At 39.0% G+C, this 16,298-nt stretch overlaps 1 protein-coding gene across 4 annotated transcripts in view; it reads left to right on the top strand.

Annotated features, from left to right (window-relative positions):
• Rasa2 (RAS p21 protein activator 2) overlaps positions 1 to 16,298 on the top strand; it is a 119,850-nt gene that overhangs the window by 61,169 nt on the left and 42,383 nt on the right. For all 4 annotated transcript variants that reach the window (XM_052717502.1, XM_052717482.1, XM_052717511.1 and 1 more), the window contains exons 6-13: positions 816 to 899; positions 3,573 to 3,645; positions 6,962 to 7,038; positions 8,118 to 8,219; positions 13,470 to 13,626; positions 13,920 to 14,068; positions 14,888 to 15,002; positions 15,796 to 15,870. In XM_052717502.1, coding sequence (XP_052573462.1) covers positions 816 to 899; positions 3,573 to 3,645; positions 6,962 to 7,038; positions 8,118 to 8,219; positions 13,470 to 13,626; positions 13,920 to 14,068; positions 14,888 to 15,002; positions 15,796 to 15,870 — 832 coding nt within the window. The remainder of the gene's footprint in view (positions 1 to 815; positions 900 to 3,572; positions 3,646 to 6,961; positions 7,039 to 8,117; positions 8,220 to 13,469; positions 13,627 to 13,919; positions 14,069 to 14,887; positions 15,003 to 15,795; positions 15,871 to 16,298) is intronic.

Genomic DNA, 16,298 nt, shown 5'->3' with positions numbered 1-16,298 from the left:
CTAGAACATTTTCTACAGAATAACGCAGGAACTATTGCTGAGAACCCTCACGAAAGACTACAGAATTATGTGAAGCTTGCCCTCTATTTATGAATCAGATTTTAAGTAAAACCACAACCGTTTCCTTGTGTGTCATTCATGCTTTAGCAGAGGATATGGTGCCATGGTGCTGGCCTGGTTTGTAGTTTCTCATGTAAGGCTACACCACTTTCTTTTCCTTTTTAGAAGCCACAGCAGTTTTGATGTATTATCAAACCACAAAATGTACCTTGAGTATTTACCAGGAAGAAATGTGTTATGGTAGACTGAGTACCGATTGTGTCATTCCTGTTTACTTCTCTTTGGGCAATAATCATGTAAATAAGCAAATAACATCATTTGGAGTAGTTGGTGTATTGGAACTGCAAAAGTGGTAAATAATTTTAAGGCCTTTGAATATGTTGATTTCTTTCTTTTTTTTTTTTTTTTTGGTTTGGTTTAGTTTTTTCGAGATGGGCTTTCTCTGTGTAGTTTTGGTGCCTGTCCTGGATTTTGCTCTGTAGACCAGGCTGGCCTCGAACTCACAGAGATCCGTCTGGCTCTGCCTCCCAAGTGCTGGGATTAAAGGCATGTGCCACCCCCGCCCGGCTATTGATTTCAACTTAAAGGTAATGTTTAGAGTTGAGAGTGCAGCTCAGTTGCAGAGCACTTGCTCTGTATATGTGAATTCAGGCTTCTGTCCCCAGTCCATAAGAAGGCAAAGGGGTAGGGTGGGGGGAGATAAATGTTATGATGTTAACTTGACTCTAATAGTTTAAAATCTCTTTCTTCCTTAGCATCAAGGCATGCCATGGATTGCCTCTCATAAATGGACAAAGCTGTGATCCTTATGCAACAGTTTCCTTAATTGGCCCTTCTAGGTAATGTTTATTGAATTGTTACAGGATTTCCAAGTTTAAAGTTGGATTTAGAAATTGGAAATGTAAAGTTCTTAGACCAAATGCTAAGTAGCTATGACATAAAATAATGCTTTAAAAGAAGGATTTTTAGTAAGTTCTAGTGTACACTTGGTAATCAACTAAGTTTGTTTTCACAGAAAGATTCTGGGTATCATTTCAGATCTGTTATGTATTTACTAGAACCATGGGGAAAACCTATATACCTTGGACCAGGAATGGAGGGTGTATGCCTTTAATCGCAGCACTTGGGAGGCAGAGGCAGGTGGCTCTCTGTGAATACTAGGCCACTCTGGTCTACATGACAAGTTATAGGCCATCCAGGGTCTAAAACAAAAACCCCAAATCATATAATCTGGCTGCCTTTACTTATAACATTCTTACTTTTAGATAACCTTAATGTCATACAAGTAAAAATCAAGTTTTAATAAATGTCAGCTCAATATAACAAAGTTGTTTCCATACTGTTATCTGGAAAGCAGCTCAGAACTGAAAATTGCCTTTTCTATTCATGATATCATTGCTTTACGGAAAGAGTTCCAAGCTCTAGAAAAACTACTGAAGTCCCAGAGTGGTGAAGTGCACTGTAACGTTGCTTTAAATAGTCTACAACTTACGAAAACCCAATAGCAATGTCTATATTAGAGAACTTCATTGTGGTTTCTTTAAGAGACTGACTAGGCTGCAGTTTATCTGCAACTTGAAGCTGTTAGAGTTAGGGAACAAAAGCATGGAATTTGTTCTTACACACACTTCCGCTTTATTACCTAGAGCTCTGGTTTTTTTTGTTTTTTTTTTTTGTTTTTTTTGTTTTTTTTTTTTTCGTTTTTCGAGACAGGGTTTCTCTGTGTAGCTTTGCGCCTTTCCTGGGACTCACTTGGTAGCCCAGGCTGGCCTCGAACTCACAGAGATCCACCTGGCTCTGCCTCCCGAGTGCTGGGATTAAAGGCGTGTGCCACCACCGCCCGGCCTGTTTTTTTTTTTTTTTTTAAGTCACAAAGTTTTTGTTGTTGTTTTTGTGTCAGGGTTTCTCTGTGTCGCTTTGGAGCCTGCCCTGGAACTCGCTTTGTAGACCAGGCTGGCCTTGAACTCACAGAGATTCGCTTGCCTCTCTCTGCCTTCCAAGTGCTGGGATTAAAGGCGTGCACTACCACCTCAGCAGGTCACAAAGTCTTAAAAAGTGTGTGTGTGTGTGTGTGTGTGTGTGTGTGTGTGTGTGTGTGTGTGTGTGTGTAAAAGTATCTGATACCATGGGAGCTGAAATACTGGTATGCTATTATTACAGATTGGTTTTACATTTAAAGTCAAGAATTCATACAGCATTAAAAGCTGTCAGAAGGTTTGCACACACACATACACACACACCATGTTAAAAATATTCAACCCTGCTAGGTATTAGAAGCATAACAATAATCCTATACCTGGGAGGCAGAGTATCACAAATTCTGGCCAGCCTAAACTACTAGTTAAACCCCTGTCTCACAGAGAAATGGGGGTTGGGAGGGGGGAACAAGTCAGCTAGAGGTGCTGCTTGTTTGGAGTAAACTTTTTTTGGTAGTTCTGTATTCAAACCCAGCCTATTGATGATAAGCAGTTACTCTACCAGTGAGATACACCACAACTCAGGAGGGTGCTCTCGTTTTCTGTTTAATGATTTCTATCTCATGAACAAATCCTTTTTTTTTTTCTTCCCCCTGAGACAGGCTTTCTTTGTGTAGCCCTGGCTGTCCTGGAACTTTCTCAGTAGACCAGGCTGGCCTCAAAGTCACAGAGAAATACCTGTGTCTGCCTCCCGGTGCTGGGATTAAAGGCACGCACCACTGCCACCACTGTCCAGCTTCTCATGAGCACATTCGTTAATGAAACTTTAACATTTAATAGAAACTATGTTTTTTTAAATCACAGTTGATTTTGCTATATAATTGCACAAGACATTAGTTGAGTCTGGGTAAAGACACAAGACTCCCTGAACATTTATTTGTAAGTGCCTCAGAGTTTGTATACTCACTTGAGAATTAGCAGTTGGTTTGTTTACATCACTGTCAGGGCCACACCCCAGAAGTAAACTAAGAGACACATCATGTTCTCCAGGTGTTTTCTTTTTTTTTTCTTTTTTTAAGATTTATTTCTTTATTATGTACACAGTGTTCTGTCTGCAGGCCAGAAGAGGGTACCAGATCTCATTACATGTGGTTGCTGGGAATTGAACTCAGGACCTCTGGAAGAGCAGCCAGGGCTCTTAACCCCTGAGCCATCTCTCCAGCCCCTCTCCAGGTGTTTTCAACATCAGGAAAGGCACTTGGAGCTCACTGCCTTACTCCTCACTACTTTTTCTGCTTATGTAGTAGGATGTGTTGAATACTTTGAAAGAGATTTTGGCAATCAGCCTCTCACAGCCATGGAGAGAGTAACCCAATCTTGGCATGTATAAATACCTAAAACTTGTATCCTATGTATGGATACTGTTTGATTGTGAGGCCACATTGGCTTTTCTCCCTTACACAGTATGTAAATTCTTATCTTCCCTCAGTCATCCTAACATTTAGACAAAGGTCAGGCTTCCTGGTTGGAAATAGCTTGTTTTATAATTGTGTACTATTAAGTTCTACAAGGTAAAACTCTACCACATTGGAACAGGAATGACCAAAAGAAGACAAAAGTAAAGAAGAAAACAAGCAATCCGCAGTTTAATGAAATCTTTTATTTTGAGGTAATTTCTTGTTTATATAAATATTAATATTTAATGTAGAATTCTAGTTGATTTAATTTTGTAAACCACAGCCATAGTATTTTGTCAGTTAATGTAACTAGTAATTTCTGTCCAGAAAGCAATAGAACCATGATGTAACACATGTAGCTCTGGGGTTTGGAAGTGAGGAGGGCTAGAGCATCCCCACTCTGTAGTCATCCTCCTTGTCACAGCATCCTCCAGCCTCTTCCCACACTCTCCAGTCCGCCTGACACAGAGTGACTCTTCTGAGCATTCTTATTAAAACCTCTAGAAAAACAAGCATTACTACTCAGAAGATCTGAAATCTTTTCCCAGTTGATGATGTTTAATGATGAACTAAACATGAAGCTTGCATTTCATACCCTGTGAAAGGGCAGTTTTTTAAGGGAAAACATTAGCAAATGTGCCAAATACAAGACTCCTTGGGAGTGTGAAGCATTTCAAGCTTAAACCTTTATATCATTAATTAAGTTCTCCTTAATCCAATTTACTCTGTAGATATATCTTATTCATGAAGGTTGCCTTGAGCAAGTCCTAACCCCTAGACCACCAAGGTACATCTTCAGCTGCCTTGAGATTGTCCAAATACAGTGCTTTGGTATCTTTGAAATATTTAATAAATCCTCTTTCATATTAATTGCAGACTGTAGAAAAAATTAAAAATCAAAATCTCTAAAAGATTATGTGGTAACAGAGTGAGTTACAATTGGTATTATTATGCTAGAACAATTTGTAGGTAGTTATCAAAAAGTTTTTCTTTTGTGTTTCTCTTCTGTTCTGGAGAGAGCACCAGAGTACCCCTTCTCATGCCTGATTACTGTAAGAAAATACCAAAAGTGAAATAGGAAACTAGGGTGGGGGGGAGGTAAGAAGCAAAGAAAAAGGAAAACATACAAGTGCAAGAGACTTCATTTCCTGGAGGACTTGGTGCAGTTTTCTACATTTATTAATGGCTCTTATGTCTAACCATGAGAACATGAAGAAGATGGCCACTTTAAAAGCTGCTTCCAAAGTCACTCACTCTTGCATATAGTTCACACCTCAGATGGGCTGGAATTCACTGTGGTAGGACCTCATTACAAGCAGGTAGGTAACTTTTTGAAAGTCAGAGTCTGAACTAACTGCTCATCAAACCAATTTACCTGTCAGGCCTTGAAACATTTATTCATTGAACCCTTTGTTAGATAGGTTACAAAGATAGATACGTTCAGCAAACCAGAGCAAGACATAAGAAAGCACACACATATGTACATGTACACAGCTATAATGTGCAGCTCATATTGCTTGAGCCCAGGGTCAAAACAGTCCAAAGAAAGACTAGATTTTCCTAAGTGAGAACAAAGAGAATAGTACAGAGAAAGAACATTTTAGGCACAGAGACAGAAAAAACTGAAAGTTAGGCCCCAAGAACATCTGAGTAATGACTTAACCAAGTTTGGTAAGAAAATAACCAGAATTAAGAATAGAAAGATGGGGGTGGAGAGATGGCTCAGTGGTTAAGAGCACCGACTGCCTTTCTAGAGGACCTGGGTTCAGTTCCCAGCACCCACATGGCAGCTCACACCTGTCTGTAACTCCAGTTCCAGGGCTCCTGACATCTTTACACAGACATACATGGAGGCAAAACACCAGTGAACATTAAATAAAAATAAATTACCAAAAAAAAAAAAAATAGAAAGATGGGATAAACCAGTGAATGAGACCCTCCAGTGCCAGGCAGGAGAAGCTTTAATTGTAGTCATTGAATATCCTTGAGCCTAGAAAGAAGTAACTGTGATCTCTTAGCAGGTGCCTAAAATCTTATGGTTTCAGTGTTCAGACAGCTGAGAGAGGGGCAAAGAAGAAAGGTACTGCAGGTCAAGATAACTGAGTATAGGAGGAAAAGGGAAACAAAATCAGAAATACCCGTGGATCTGTGTACAAACCCTGCACCAGGCAACAGATGTGATGTGTGCCTGTGATCCTAGTCCTTGACAGGTGGAAGCAGGAAAACCAGAATTTCAAGGCCAGTCTCAACTACATAGTGAGCATTAGGCCACCTTGTCTCAGAAAACAAATAAAATTTGCTAACAGAACAGTTCGTGACTGAAATATGATAGGTGATAACTGTAGATCACAATACAAGTTTGTCACAGTCTGCAAAGCCAAGGAAATGAAGAGATGCAACAGAGAGAACCACAGAAGCTCTGCACTGAGTATTCAGCTACGGATGTGCTACTTAATTTTCATACTGCAGCTTCCTCGTTGTTAAGACAGGATAATAAATCTAGCCCTGCCTGCCTCAAAGCAACATTCTGATGTGTAAAAGAGATGATGGCACAATAGCACTTTGTAAGCTGGGCAACACTGTGTGGCTTTAAGCTGTTCTTAGAACAAAATAAAGCAGAATGCCACCTGTGTAGATTCTAAGGAAGAGAAGAGTAGCAAGAGGTGGCAGGATAGTCCTCAGGTAAACTCAGAGCAAAGAGCTCTTCTGGGAATAGGTCAGAAGGAGAAGCCCAGGGACAGTAAGGAGCATGAGTTGACTACAGATTTGGTGAGGAAGAGAGATTTTACAAGGGTGATCTGTAAGGAAGCTGGTGATAAAGTGGTTACTGGTGGTGAGGAAGTACTGGCTCTGGGATGGATTAGTTTGAAGGTAGTTGTCTGAAAAAGAAAGAGCAGGAGGGCTATGATTTAAGAGGAAATTTGTTCTTAGACTAGAAGGGAGTGATCCAACTAGTGAGGAAAGCTGTAATTAAGATAGGTCAGATGCTTACAGCACATGCTGAAATACACTGGAGGAAGGGGCTAGCCTCGGGGGTGCTCTTAGAATCATCTCTGGAAAGACTCAGGTAGAGAGAGGCCTGAGGGCGGGAAGTGGATGTTCAGCAGGGCGGCAGTTGAGGAGGTCCCTGCCTGGCGGCCTTGACACTTTGAGTAAACATGTGAGAGGGAAGTAAGAGCACAGTGGTGTGCTTTGAGAAGCGGGGACTTCAGGGTGTGTGTAGAAGTGTAGCTCTTTAAACATGGTGCTTTCCTCTTCGTGTTACTGGCAGACACCTGTAAACCAGGAACCAGATGTTGCTACAAGTAAACTGGTAGAAGTGGTATGGAGGAAAGATGCCTTTGATTTTTGTGCTACCTTTCCTTAGCTTTCTGGGGCCTCGTTGGTATACTTTCCATGCTTTGAAATATTACTGCCACACTTGACTGTTTTTATATTTGTAGTTGAATATTTTGGGAATTGTCATTTTTGAGCTCACAATGGAAAAAGATACTTTAAAATATTTTTACTAAAATATTTTGTTTATAGGTAACCAGATCCAGTAGTTATACCAGGAAGTCCCAGTTCCAGGTAGAAGAAGAGGACATTGAAAAATTGGAAATCAGGTGTGTGCCTTGTGGTTTTCCTAGAGAATTGATTTTTTTCCCATGTGAACTTTGATAGAATTCTCTGTAGCAGGTTGGTAGATGAAACTTAGAGGAACAGACATCTAATTTAATCCAAATTATCTTTTCAAAATCTGATTTCTTTTCAGAAATACCAAAGTATATTTCTTGTGTAGGCAAAGACAACCTAATTTCACCTATTCTGCTTTTAATTTCCCTTAATTTAATTGTTCCTTAACTATCTGGATTATAGTATAATGAGTGGAAAAGCAATTATATTTAAGCCAATTTAGAAATAATTTTTTTATTCTTCTTAACATATCTGCTGACTATCAGAAATTTCAGTGAGGTAAGGAGATAACTCCACAGGTGCATGTGTTTGAAGTTTGTGAGATTTCCTAGGTCTTAAATATCTATGCTGTTTTGGAAAGGAAACTTTTGCAAATGCATGTGTAGGTGTGGTGTTAACAGTGTGTTATCTAAAAGGCACATTAATCACGTGTTCACAGTGGTAGGCAATATTTTTCTAAGTCACTGATCTTTACATATTAATTGTCTTCAAAAGAGAAACTGTAGTCTTATATTGTTTGTATTTTCGAATTCAGTTGAGTAACCCTTTTGTCCTTACTGCACTGCTACAGATTTAAAAAAAATACTAAACTTTCAGATTTAAAAACATAAGTTTCTCCTTTTAGACTATTTAGAATTTGGCCAGGGAGATGGCTAAGCTGGTAAAGGCACTTGCTGCCCAGCCATTTTACCTGAATTCTGTCCCTGGGACCCATACAATGGAGGGAAAATACCAACTCCTATAAATTGTCCCCTGAGCTCTACATGTGCACAGTGGCATGTGCCCCTCCCCCCAAATTAATAAATTAAAATGTAATGTAGAATTTAAATTGTGATTTTTCAATAAAAGTTACTGTAGTACTTTGCTTTCAAAGTCTGGATAATGAGGTATATGAAGATGCTAACATCTCATTTTAAGCATGTAAAATTAATGTTATAATACTCATCAAAATCACTTGAAACTATTCGGCCTAGTTCACAAAGACTAAAGCTAGGTTTTCAATTTTCAGGATTGATTTGTGGAATAATGAAAACCTAGTCCAAGATGTTTTCCTGGGTGAAATTAAGGTTCCTGTGAATGTGTTAAGAAATGATTCCTCTCATCAAGCCTGGTAAGAAGACAATGCTCTAGTGAACTAAAGATGCTCAAGTAACGCTCTTTAAGAAAAATGCATGCTTACTGGGGTCAAAGTTACTGATATTAATTTGGTTGTGAATTTGTTATTAGAGAAAAGTAAGTACTTTAATGTAGCTAGAGTTTTTCTGGTCCTGCCTGGCCCACGGTCAGGACAAATCTCTCTCACCCGCCAGTCCCGCAGCCGCTCAGATCCAACCAAGTAAACACACAGAGACTTATATTACTTATAAACTTTATGGCTGTGGCAGGCTTCTTGCTAATTGTTCTTATATCTTAACCCATTTCTACTAATCTATAAGTTGCCATGTAGCCCGTGGCTTACCAGCATCTTAACATCTGCTTCTCATCGTGATGGCTGGCAGTGTCTCCCTGCCTCAGCCTTCTACTTCCCAGAATTCTCCTCCTTGTCCCGTCTATGCTTCCTGCCTGGCTACTGGCCAATCAGCTTTATTTATCAGTCAATCATCCACAGCACTTTAATAGTCATGATACTTGATCTGTGATACTGAGATAAAAAGAACTTAGTTGTCTAGGAATATTTTTCTGTTTAAAAATGAAATCTTGGGGCTGTAGAGATGGATGAACTCGCTGCTGTATCTGGACCACATTTCAGATCCCAGTAAAACAGTAAGACATCTCATGAACCACTTATGAGAAGATGTTTGATCACAAGTCATCCTATGCAGTTCAGATACTTGGCTTTTTGGTCACAAGAACTGTGGGTGAGAAGCAAAGGGCTTACTGAGAAGATGCAGTTGTTTTTGGGGATTGGCGTATGATTTTCCTTCACCACACACTATTAAAAATGCAGATAACCTTGGTGTATTTTCTGAGAGTAGAGTGTTGGCATTGAACTGATTCACTGTTTAGGAGCTCTGGGAGCTCAGTATTGACTATAGTGTTATTTGACCTTTTCATGGCTTTAGTGGTGATACTAGGTTTAATGTTAGTAAACTTAATGTTCAGACATTAAATTCATACTTATTTCAATGTGAAACGTTTTATCTGTCTATAGCCCTTAAAAAAACTGTCCCTTTTGCATATCTTTGCCAGCGTTCCTTGATTGGTGTTCAACTGAGTATGTTGAAACAAGCCTTTCTCAGTTATCATATGTATGTGTGTTTGGGGTGGTGCTTGTTCCTGTGGCTGTGTAAACATGTAAATGTGCATGTAAAGAACGGAGCTTGATGCTGGGTATCTTTATCAATCACTCTCCTCTTATTTTGTAGAAAGGACTTCTGAACCTGGAGCTCACTGATTAGCTGGGCTGGCTGGTCAGTGAACTCCAGGGAATCCATCTGTCTTTACCTCCCCTGTGCAAGAATTACAGATGTGCATACTACTAAGCCCAGCTTTTTCGTGGGTGCTGGGAATCCAAACTCAGGTCCTCATGATTACATAGCACGAACTTTATCAGCTGAGCCATCTCTCCAGCTTCTGTCACTTCTCTTTAAAGATCACTTTTAAAAATGAAATGTAATATTTGTGCTTACTTAGAGAAAAATAAGTACTATCACATGTATATAGTGTGTAATGATCAAATCAGTATAGTCAGCATGTCCATCTCCACAAATACCATTTCTGTATGTTGAGAAACTAATTATGCAACGTTAATTGTTATAGACTATAGTTACTAACCTATTGGGTTATAAACATGAGAGCTGCTGTTCCCACAGCTGCATTTAGAGCCCACTCCCTACCTTTTCTCTACCCCTTCTCCCTCCTGCTTCTAGCAATGCTCCTTTCTTCTTATGTGGATCAACTTTAACTTTCACAAATTAGTAAGAACTTGTGGCCTTTATCTTTCTCTGCCTGTTTCACATGATAGACCTCCAGTTCCAGACAGATTACCACAAATGCTGGGATTTCACCCTTTGATAGCAAAATGTCTGTTGACGAGTGAATGGATTTAAATAATGTGGTGTGTACACACTGTGCAGTGTTAGCCATGAGAAACACTTTTTAGAACTCAGTTTCTGCTGCCTGGAAGAGGGGTTGACATTTGGATATCTAGGGATTGTTTTTGTTGTTTTGTTTACCAAGACAGAGTTTCGATGTGTAATGTTGGCTGGCCTGGAACTTGCTATGTAGGCCGGACTGGCCTTGAACTCAGATCTGCCTGCCCCTGCCTTCTGAGTGCTGAGATAAAAGGTGTGCCACCATGGCCGATACAGAGTATTCTGGTATTTCTTTTTGGTCTTTAAAAGAGCCTGCATCTTCTTTCCAGCCATCTCATAGTCTCCCTTATTTTAGACTTCTTTTTACATTATTTATTACCTCTATTTACATTAACTCCTCTAAAATAAGCCTGACATGTATTGGTCTCTCTAATGACATTTTGTATCATTTCTAAATGCATCGGGGCGGGGTGGGGGTGGAATAACTTTATCATTAAGAAAAATATATCAATGTTTGCCCCCTCCATATGCCATGCTTTCTTGCATCTCCATGAAAATTTCTGAACTCAGTTTTTAAGTCTTTAAAATAATACTCCATACCTTTTAGTACAGAAGAGAAAAATGAGTTGTTGTATCTCTCAGAGCCCACCAAAATGAACTTGAAATCTGCCCCATGTCATGTACTTTCAATGACACTGTCTCTCAATATACTTTCCAAATTTGACAAAACTTTCTACCTTGGCAGACTATGGAATATTAGCAGACAATAAGTAATTTTATTTCAGCTTCTTCTGTCAATAGTATAAATATTTTATGTGCACTTAAGTGCTGGTGTCTTTGAGGCCAAAGTCGTTGAACCCTCTGGAGCTGAAGTTAAGGTAGTGGTGGCTACCAGATGTGGGGGCCAGGGACTGAACTCAAATCCTTTGCAGTAGCACCATATGATCTTCACCACTGAGCCATTCTCCAGCTCCCAATAATAGAAAATTTTAAAGTAGCCTGTCAGAAGCGTAAATGCTAAAACTTATGCTGCATTAAAAAGAAGACTCTGGCCGGGCGGTGGTGGCGCACGCCTTTAATCCCAGCACTCGGGAGGCAGAGGCAGGCGGATCTTTGTGAGTTCAAGGCCAGCCTGGGCTACAGAGCAAGATCCAGGAAAGGTGCAAAGCTACACAGAGAAACCCTGTCTCGAAAAACCAAAAAAAAAAAAAAAAGAAGACTCTGCTCATCTCTGTGTATTGATGTACGTTGTAGGGAAATACAACAATATTAATGCCATTTTATTTTCACTCAAGGTGCTTTGTCGCCTTCCTCACTGTAGCGCTGTAGCATCCTCTAGTGGGGCTGATGGCAACTGCATGAAAATGCCATAATTATTTCTTAATTTTGGTCTTGCAAAGGGTCATATCTTATCAATAGGCAGTAAGATTGTTTGAAGTTTTTCTATTTTCTTTTTTTCTAATAATTTCCTTTAGTACTTGCCTATTATATTGGACTCCTGGTTTTTTATAGTTTTAATTTATTTAAGATTTTTATTTTATGTGAATGAGTGTTTGCCTGCATGTATGTGTGTGTACTACATGTGTGCCTGGTGCTTGTGGAGATCAGAAGAGGGTGTCAGATGCCCTGGCACTGGGGTTACAAATCGTTATGAGCCACCATGTGGGTGCTGGGAGCCAAACCCAAGTCCTCTGCAAAAGCAGCAAATGTTCTTAACTGCTGCTCCATTTCTCCAGATTATAACATGATTCATCACTTTTTCTTTTTAAAACTTTGTTACATTTGTCTGTTCACTTACCTATGTGTGTATGCCTGTGTGTAGCATGTGAATGCCTGTAGGAGTTGTTGCTCTATTTCCACCGCCTGGCTTCTGGGTATCCGAATAAGGTTGTCAGATGTGTATCACTCTAGTTGGCTCTTGTTAACAGTGGAACCTGGGAGAATGGAACCTAAAAATCAAGCAGACTAAAGTGTCAAGCAGTAACCAACTTCATCCAGAGCATTAGACAATTTATACCCTGAGGGTAAAGAAGAATCACATGGATAAAGTGTACAATCACAGGGACAAGTTGCATGTGGCAAAAAAAAAAAAAAAAAAAAAAGTTTTTCCATAGAGGCATATAAACAAATAACAATAGCCAGTTGTAATGAATAATTGAAGTAAACTCACTCCTATCCACTACACCTGGGAGGAGCATGAAAACATATTCCAAGAACAATTCCATGGGTGGTGGTGGTTGTTTGTTTTGTTTTAAGAAACTGAGGTCACAGGACTTGTCCTTTTCTCACAAGCACTCAGAATTTCCCTTGTACGACTCCATTCTTAGGCCATGTTCTGATAGTCAGCAAGTGCTGCTGTTCCACTGAGCCATCTTTCAAGCCCCCTTTTTTCTTACTGATTTACCTCCTTAACATTGGTGGGTTTTTGTTTTGTTTTGTTTTGTTTTTTATGGTGATAGTTAAGTCAGATGTTAGCATTATCTTGTTCATGTTGACACTAGCTAATTTTCACTTTGCCCTGTGTATATAATAGAATTTGATTTGGTTTAAGGGTTGTTGTTGTTGTTTGTGTGTTTGTTTGTTTTTCGAGACAGGATTTCTCTATATAACTATCAGTCCTGGCTCTCCTGGAACTCGCTCTATAGACCAGACTGGCCTCAAACTCAAAGAGATTGCCTGCCTCTGCCTCCCATGTGCTGGGATTAAAGGTATGCACTACTGCTGCCTGGCCAATTTTTTTTTTTTTTTGATAGGTAATGCACTCGCACCATTTCTAGATAAAAAGATTCAAAAGAGAATCCTGCCTCCTGCCCCACCCTACCCCCCAGCTTCTCAGCTAGGTCCTATTTTTGAGCCAGCCACTGTTCCCTAGTTTCTGGGAATATTTTCTATATATATAGGCAAATACGTGTGTATATTTTTCATTCATGTATTTGTTTTATTGAAATTAGGTAGCCTAGACTGGCTGGAACTCACCATTTTCCTGCCTTAACCTCCAAAGTGCACACAATACCACACCCACCTGTACCATGCTTTTATTTTTACTTAACAGTATAGTAGAACATATATATGACTCTTGATAGTGGTTAAGAACTTGTATTCTAGAATCAAACTGCTTAGTTCAAATCTCATCTTTGCCAGTAATGATTTCCTCCGTGTATGTACTAATTTCATTGACATGCTGGAGATTGAATATGATGAGAACATTTTCACTTCTGAGCATCACTCCCAGCCCCTGCTTTATTTTCAGTAGCTTACCTGTTTGTTTATCCCACTTGCTTTTTCCTCATGACCACCACTTGGAGGTGACAGTACTTTTACTTTAGGTACTTGCTACAACCAAGAGACAATGGAAACAAGTCATCTAAAACTGATGACCTGGGATCTCTTCGATTAACTCTATGTTATACAGAAGACTATGTGCTTCCATCAGAGTACTATGATCCGTTGAAAACTCTGCTGCTAAAATCACCAGATGTTCAGGTACTTTAAAAACCTTACATTTATGACTCGATGTGAAAGGCTAAACTAATTCTGTAAATGATGAAGAAAAATTTTCATAGTATCAGCTCTTAAAGAGCTCTGTGTATTTAATCTCTCTGAACCAGAGTGCTGATGTGTGCTTCAGATTTTATCTCTGATTAGAATTTAGAAAACTAAATGCTATTTTATACATCAGTTGTAACTAATGCATGTATTTAAATTACATCCACAGATTGAACATGTAACCATGTTTCTTTGATTTTGTGCTTGTTTTCTGCCATTCTGTATCCTAGCCAGTATCTGCCTCAGCTGCTTATATTTTGGGTGAAATATGTCAAGATCAAAAGGATGCTGTTTTGCCTCTTGTACGACTATTGCTGCATCACAATAAACTTGTTCCTTTTATCACTGCGGTGGCTGAACTGGACTTGAAGGATACCCAGTAAGAAATGTATTTCATTAAATGCTAATTATGCGTTGTTAAAATTGAACTTTAATTTGCCAGATTGTTTTTATAGTCTCAGTTGTTTTTTTTGAGGTTTTTGTTTTGTTTTGTTTTGTTTTTTTGTATTGACCAAGTTTACTATAGAACAGGTGAAAAAGAACTCCTTAGTCAGTAACAAAAGACAGTTCTTAAAGTTACCAGAGGACTGGGCGGTGGTGGTGCACACCTTTAATCCCAGCACTCAGGAGGCAGAGCCAGGTGGATCTCTGTGAGTTCAAGGCCAGCCTGGTCTACAGAGTGAGCTCCAGGACAGGCACCAAAACTATACAGAGAAACCCGCTCAAAAAAAAAGTTACCAAACAGAATCCAACAGCAATAAGGACCAGTTAATAAGGAAATGTGTTTAATTCAGTGGTGCAGTTTCCTTTGTTACTATTGCTGGTCTTTTCTTCTTGATGCAGTGATTCACAAGTCAGGTAGTAAGAACACTTTGTAAGACACACATAGGACACTATGAGGAGCAATCAGATGGCTTTCCATTCCCATCATAGTAAAACAGCATCATCATTTTATGCACACATACCCACACTGTATTTGTTTAAATTAATAAATACAGTTTCTTCTTTAAACTGATGCTAACATTTTCAGAAAGTAGTTTGAATAGTTTTAGAAACTCTTAATGGCAGCAGACTTTCCTGTTAGTAGTAAAATTACTAAAATTGTGTATATAATCAAAGTCAAAAATGTTACTGTTTCAAAACTTTTTCTTCTTTCTTTGCTGTACTTGATTTTTATCTCTTTCTATTTCTGTTTCAGAGATGCAAGCACAATTTTTAGAGGAAATTCCCTGGCGACCCGGTGTCTGGATGAGATGATGAAAATAGTGGGAGGACACTACTTGAAAGTCACATTAAAGCCTGTTCTAGACGAGGTACAGCATAGACCTCATTGCCAAAGTCTGTGACCATCGAGAGCAGTGGTTCAGAACCTGTGGGTTGAACTGCCCTTGCACAGGGGTCTCCAAGACCATCTGCATATCAGATATTTACATTATGATTCATAATAGTAACAAAATTACAGTTTTGAAGTAGCAACGAAAATAATTTTATGGTTGGGGGTCATCACAACATGAGGAACTGTCTTAAAGGGTCATAGCAATAGGAAGGTTGAGGACCACTGGTCTAGAGTTTCTCTTTCAAGAAGTAATATGTTGACTTGAAGGATCTGTCCGTTCATGGGCTACTGAAGGAATAAGGATAGACACTTTATAAGTAAATTAATTTGCCATCAGTGAATTTTTATTCACAAGGCACATCGATCTACATTATTGTTCGTTATATTTTTATTTTACTAAGTCTTTAAGAAACAATTTTGAGCCAGGCGGTGGTGGCGCACGCCTTTAATCCCAGCATTCGGGAGGCAGAGCCAGGCGGATCTCTGTGAGTTCGAGGCCAGCCTGGGCTACCAAGTGAGTTCCAGGAGAGGCGCAAAGCTACACAGAGAAACCCTGTCTCGAAAAACCAAAAAAAAAAAAAAAAAAAAAAAAAAAAGAAACAATTTTGATACAGTTCTTTGGGAAAGTGTCTACATTGTACATAATATCTTCAGGTAGGGGCTTTAAACTTCGTTAGATTTAGTTTTTATATTATCAGAAAAAGCATTACTTTCATGTTGTCAAATTACCTAGGAAAGAACAGTAACTGAAAAACACATGTATTTTTCAGATATGTGAATCCTCGAAATCCTGTGAAATAGATCCTGTTAAGTTGAAAGAGGGAGATAATGTAGAAAATAATAAGGTAAGTTTATATAATGCAGTTTAGAGCTACATTAATTTTTTTCTTAATGTTATACCTGTCTCCCGCAAATGGTTTATTTTATGAGTGTTTTGCCTGTGTGTATGCTGTGCACCACATGTGTGATTAGTACCTGGGGAGATCAGAAGAGGGCATTGGATTATCTGAGAATAGAGTTATAGATGGTTGTGAGCCACCACGTGAGTGCTGAAAATCAAACCCAGGTCGTCTGCAAGAACATAAGTGTTCTTAACCACTTAGCCATTTCTTTACCCCCACCCCCACCCTTAAAATTAATAATGCCATGTGTCTGGAAACAATGTTGTTTATTCTTTACATGAGCCTTTATTTTTCAGGACATTTCCTAGTGTTGATTTTACCTTATTTTAGTCTTAATTTTTTTTTTTAAAGATTTATTTATTTATTATGTA

Source organism: Peromyscus californicus, unplaced genomic scaffold (genome assembly GCF_007827085.1).
Source record: "Peromyscus californicus insignis strain IS unplaced genomic scaffold, ASM782708v3 Scaffold_11__1_contigs__length_118956290, whole genome shotgun sequence".
In the NCBI taxonomy this organism is placed as follows: domain Eukaryota; kingdom Metazoa; phylum Chordata; class Mammalia; order Rodentia; family Cricetidae; genus Peromyscus; species Peromyscus californicus.
The sequence above is the reverse complement of the archived record's forward strand: the minus strand, read 5'-3'. Positions and strand labels throughout refer to the sequence as shown.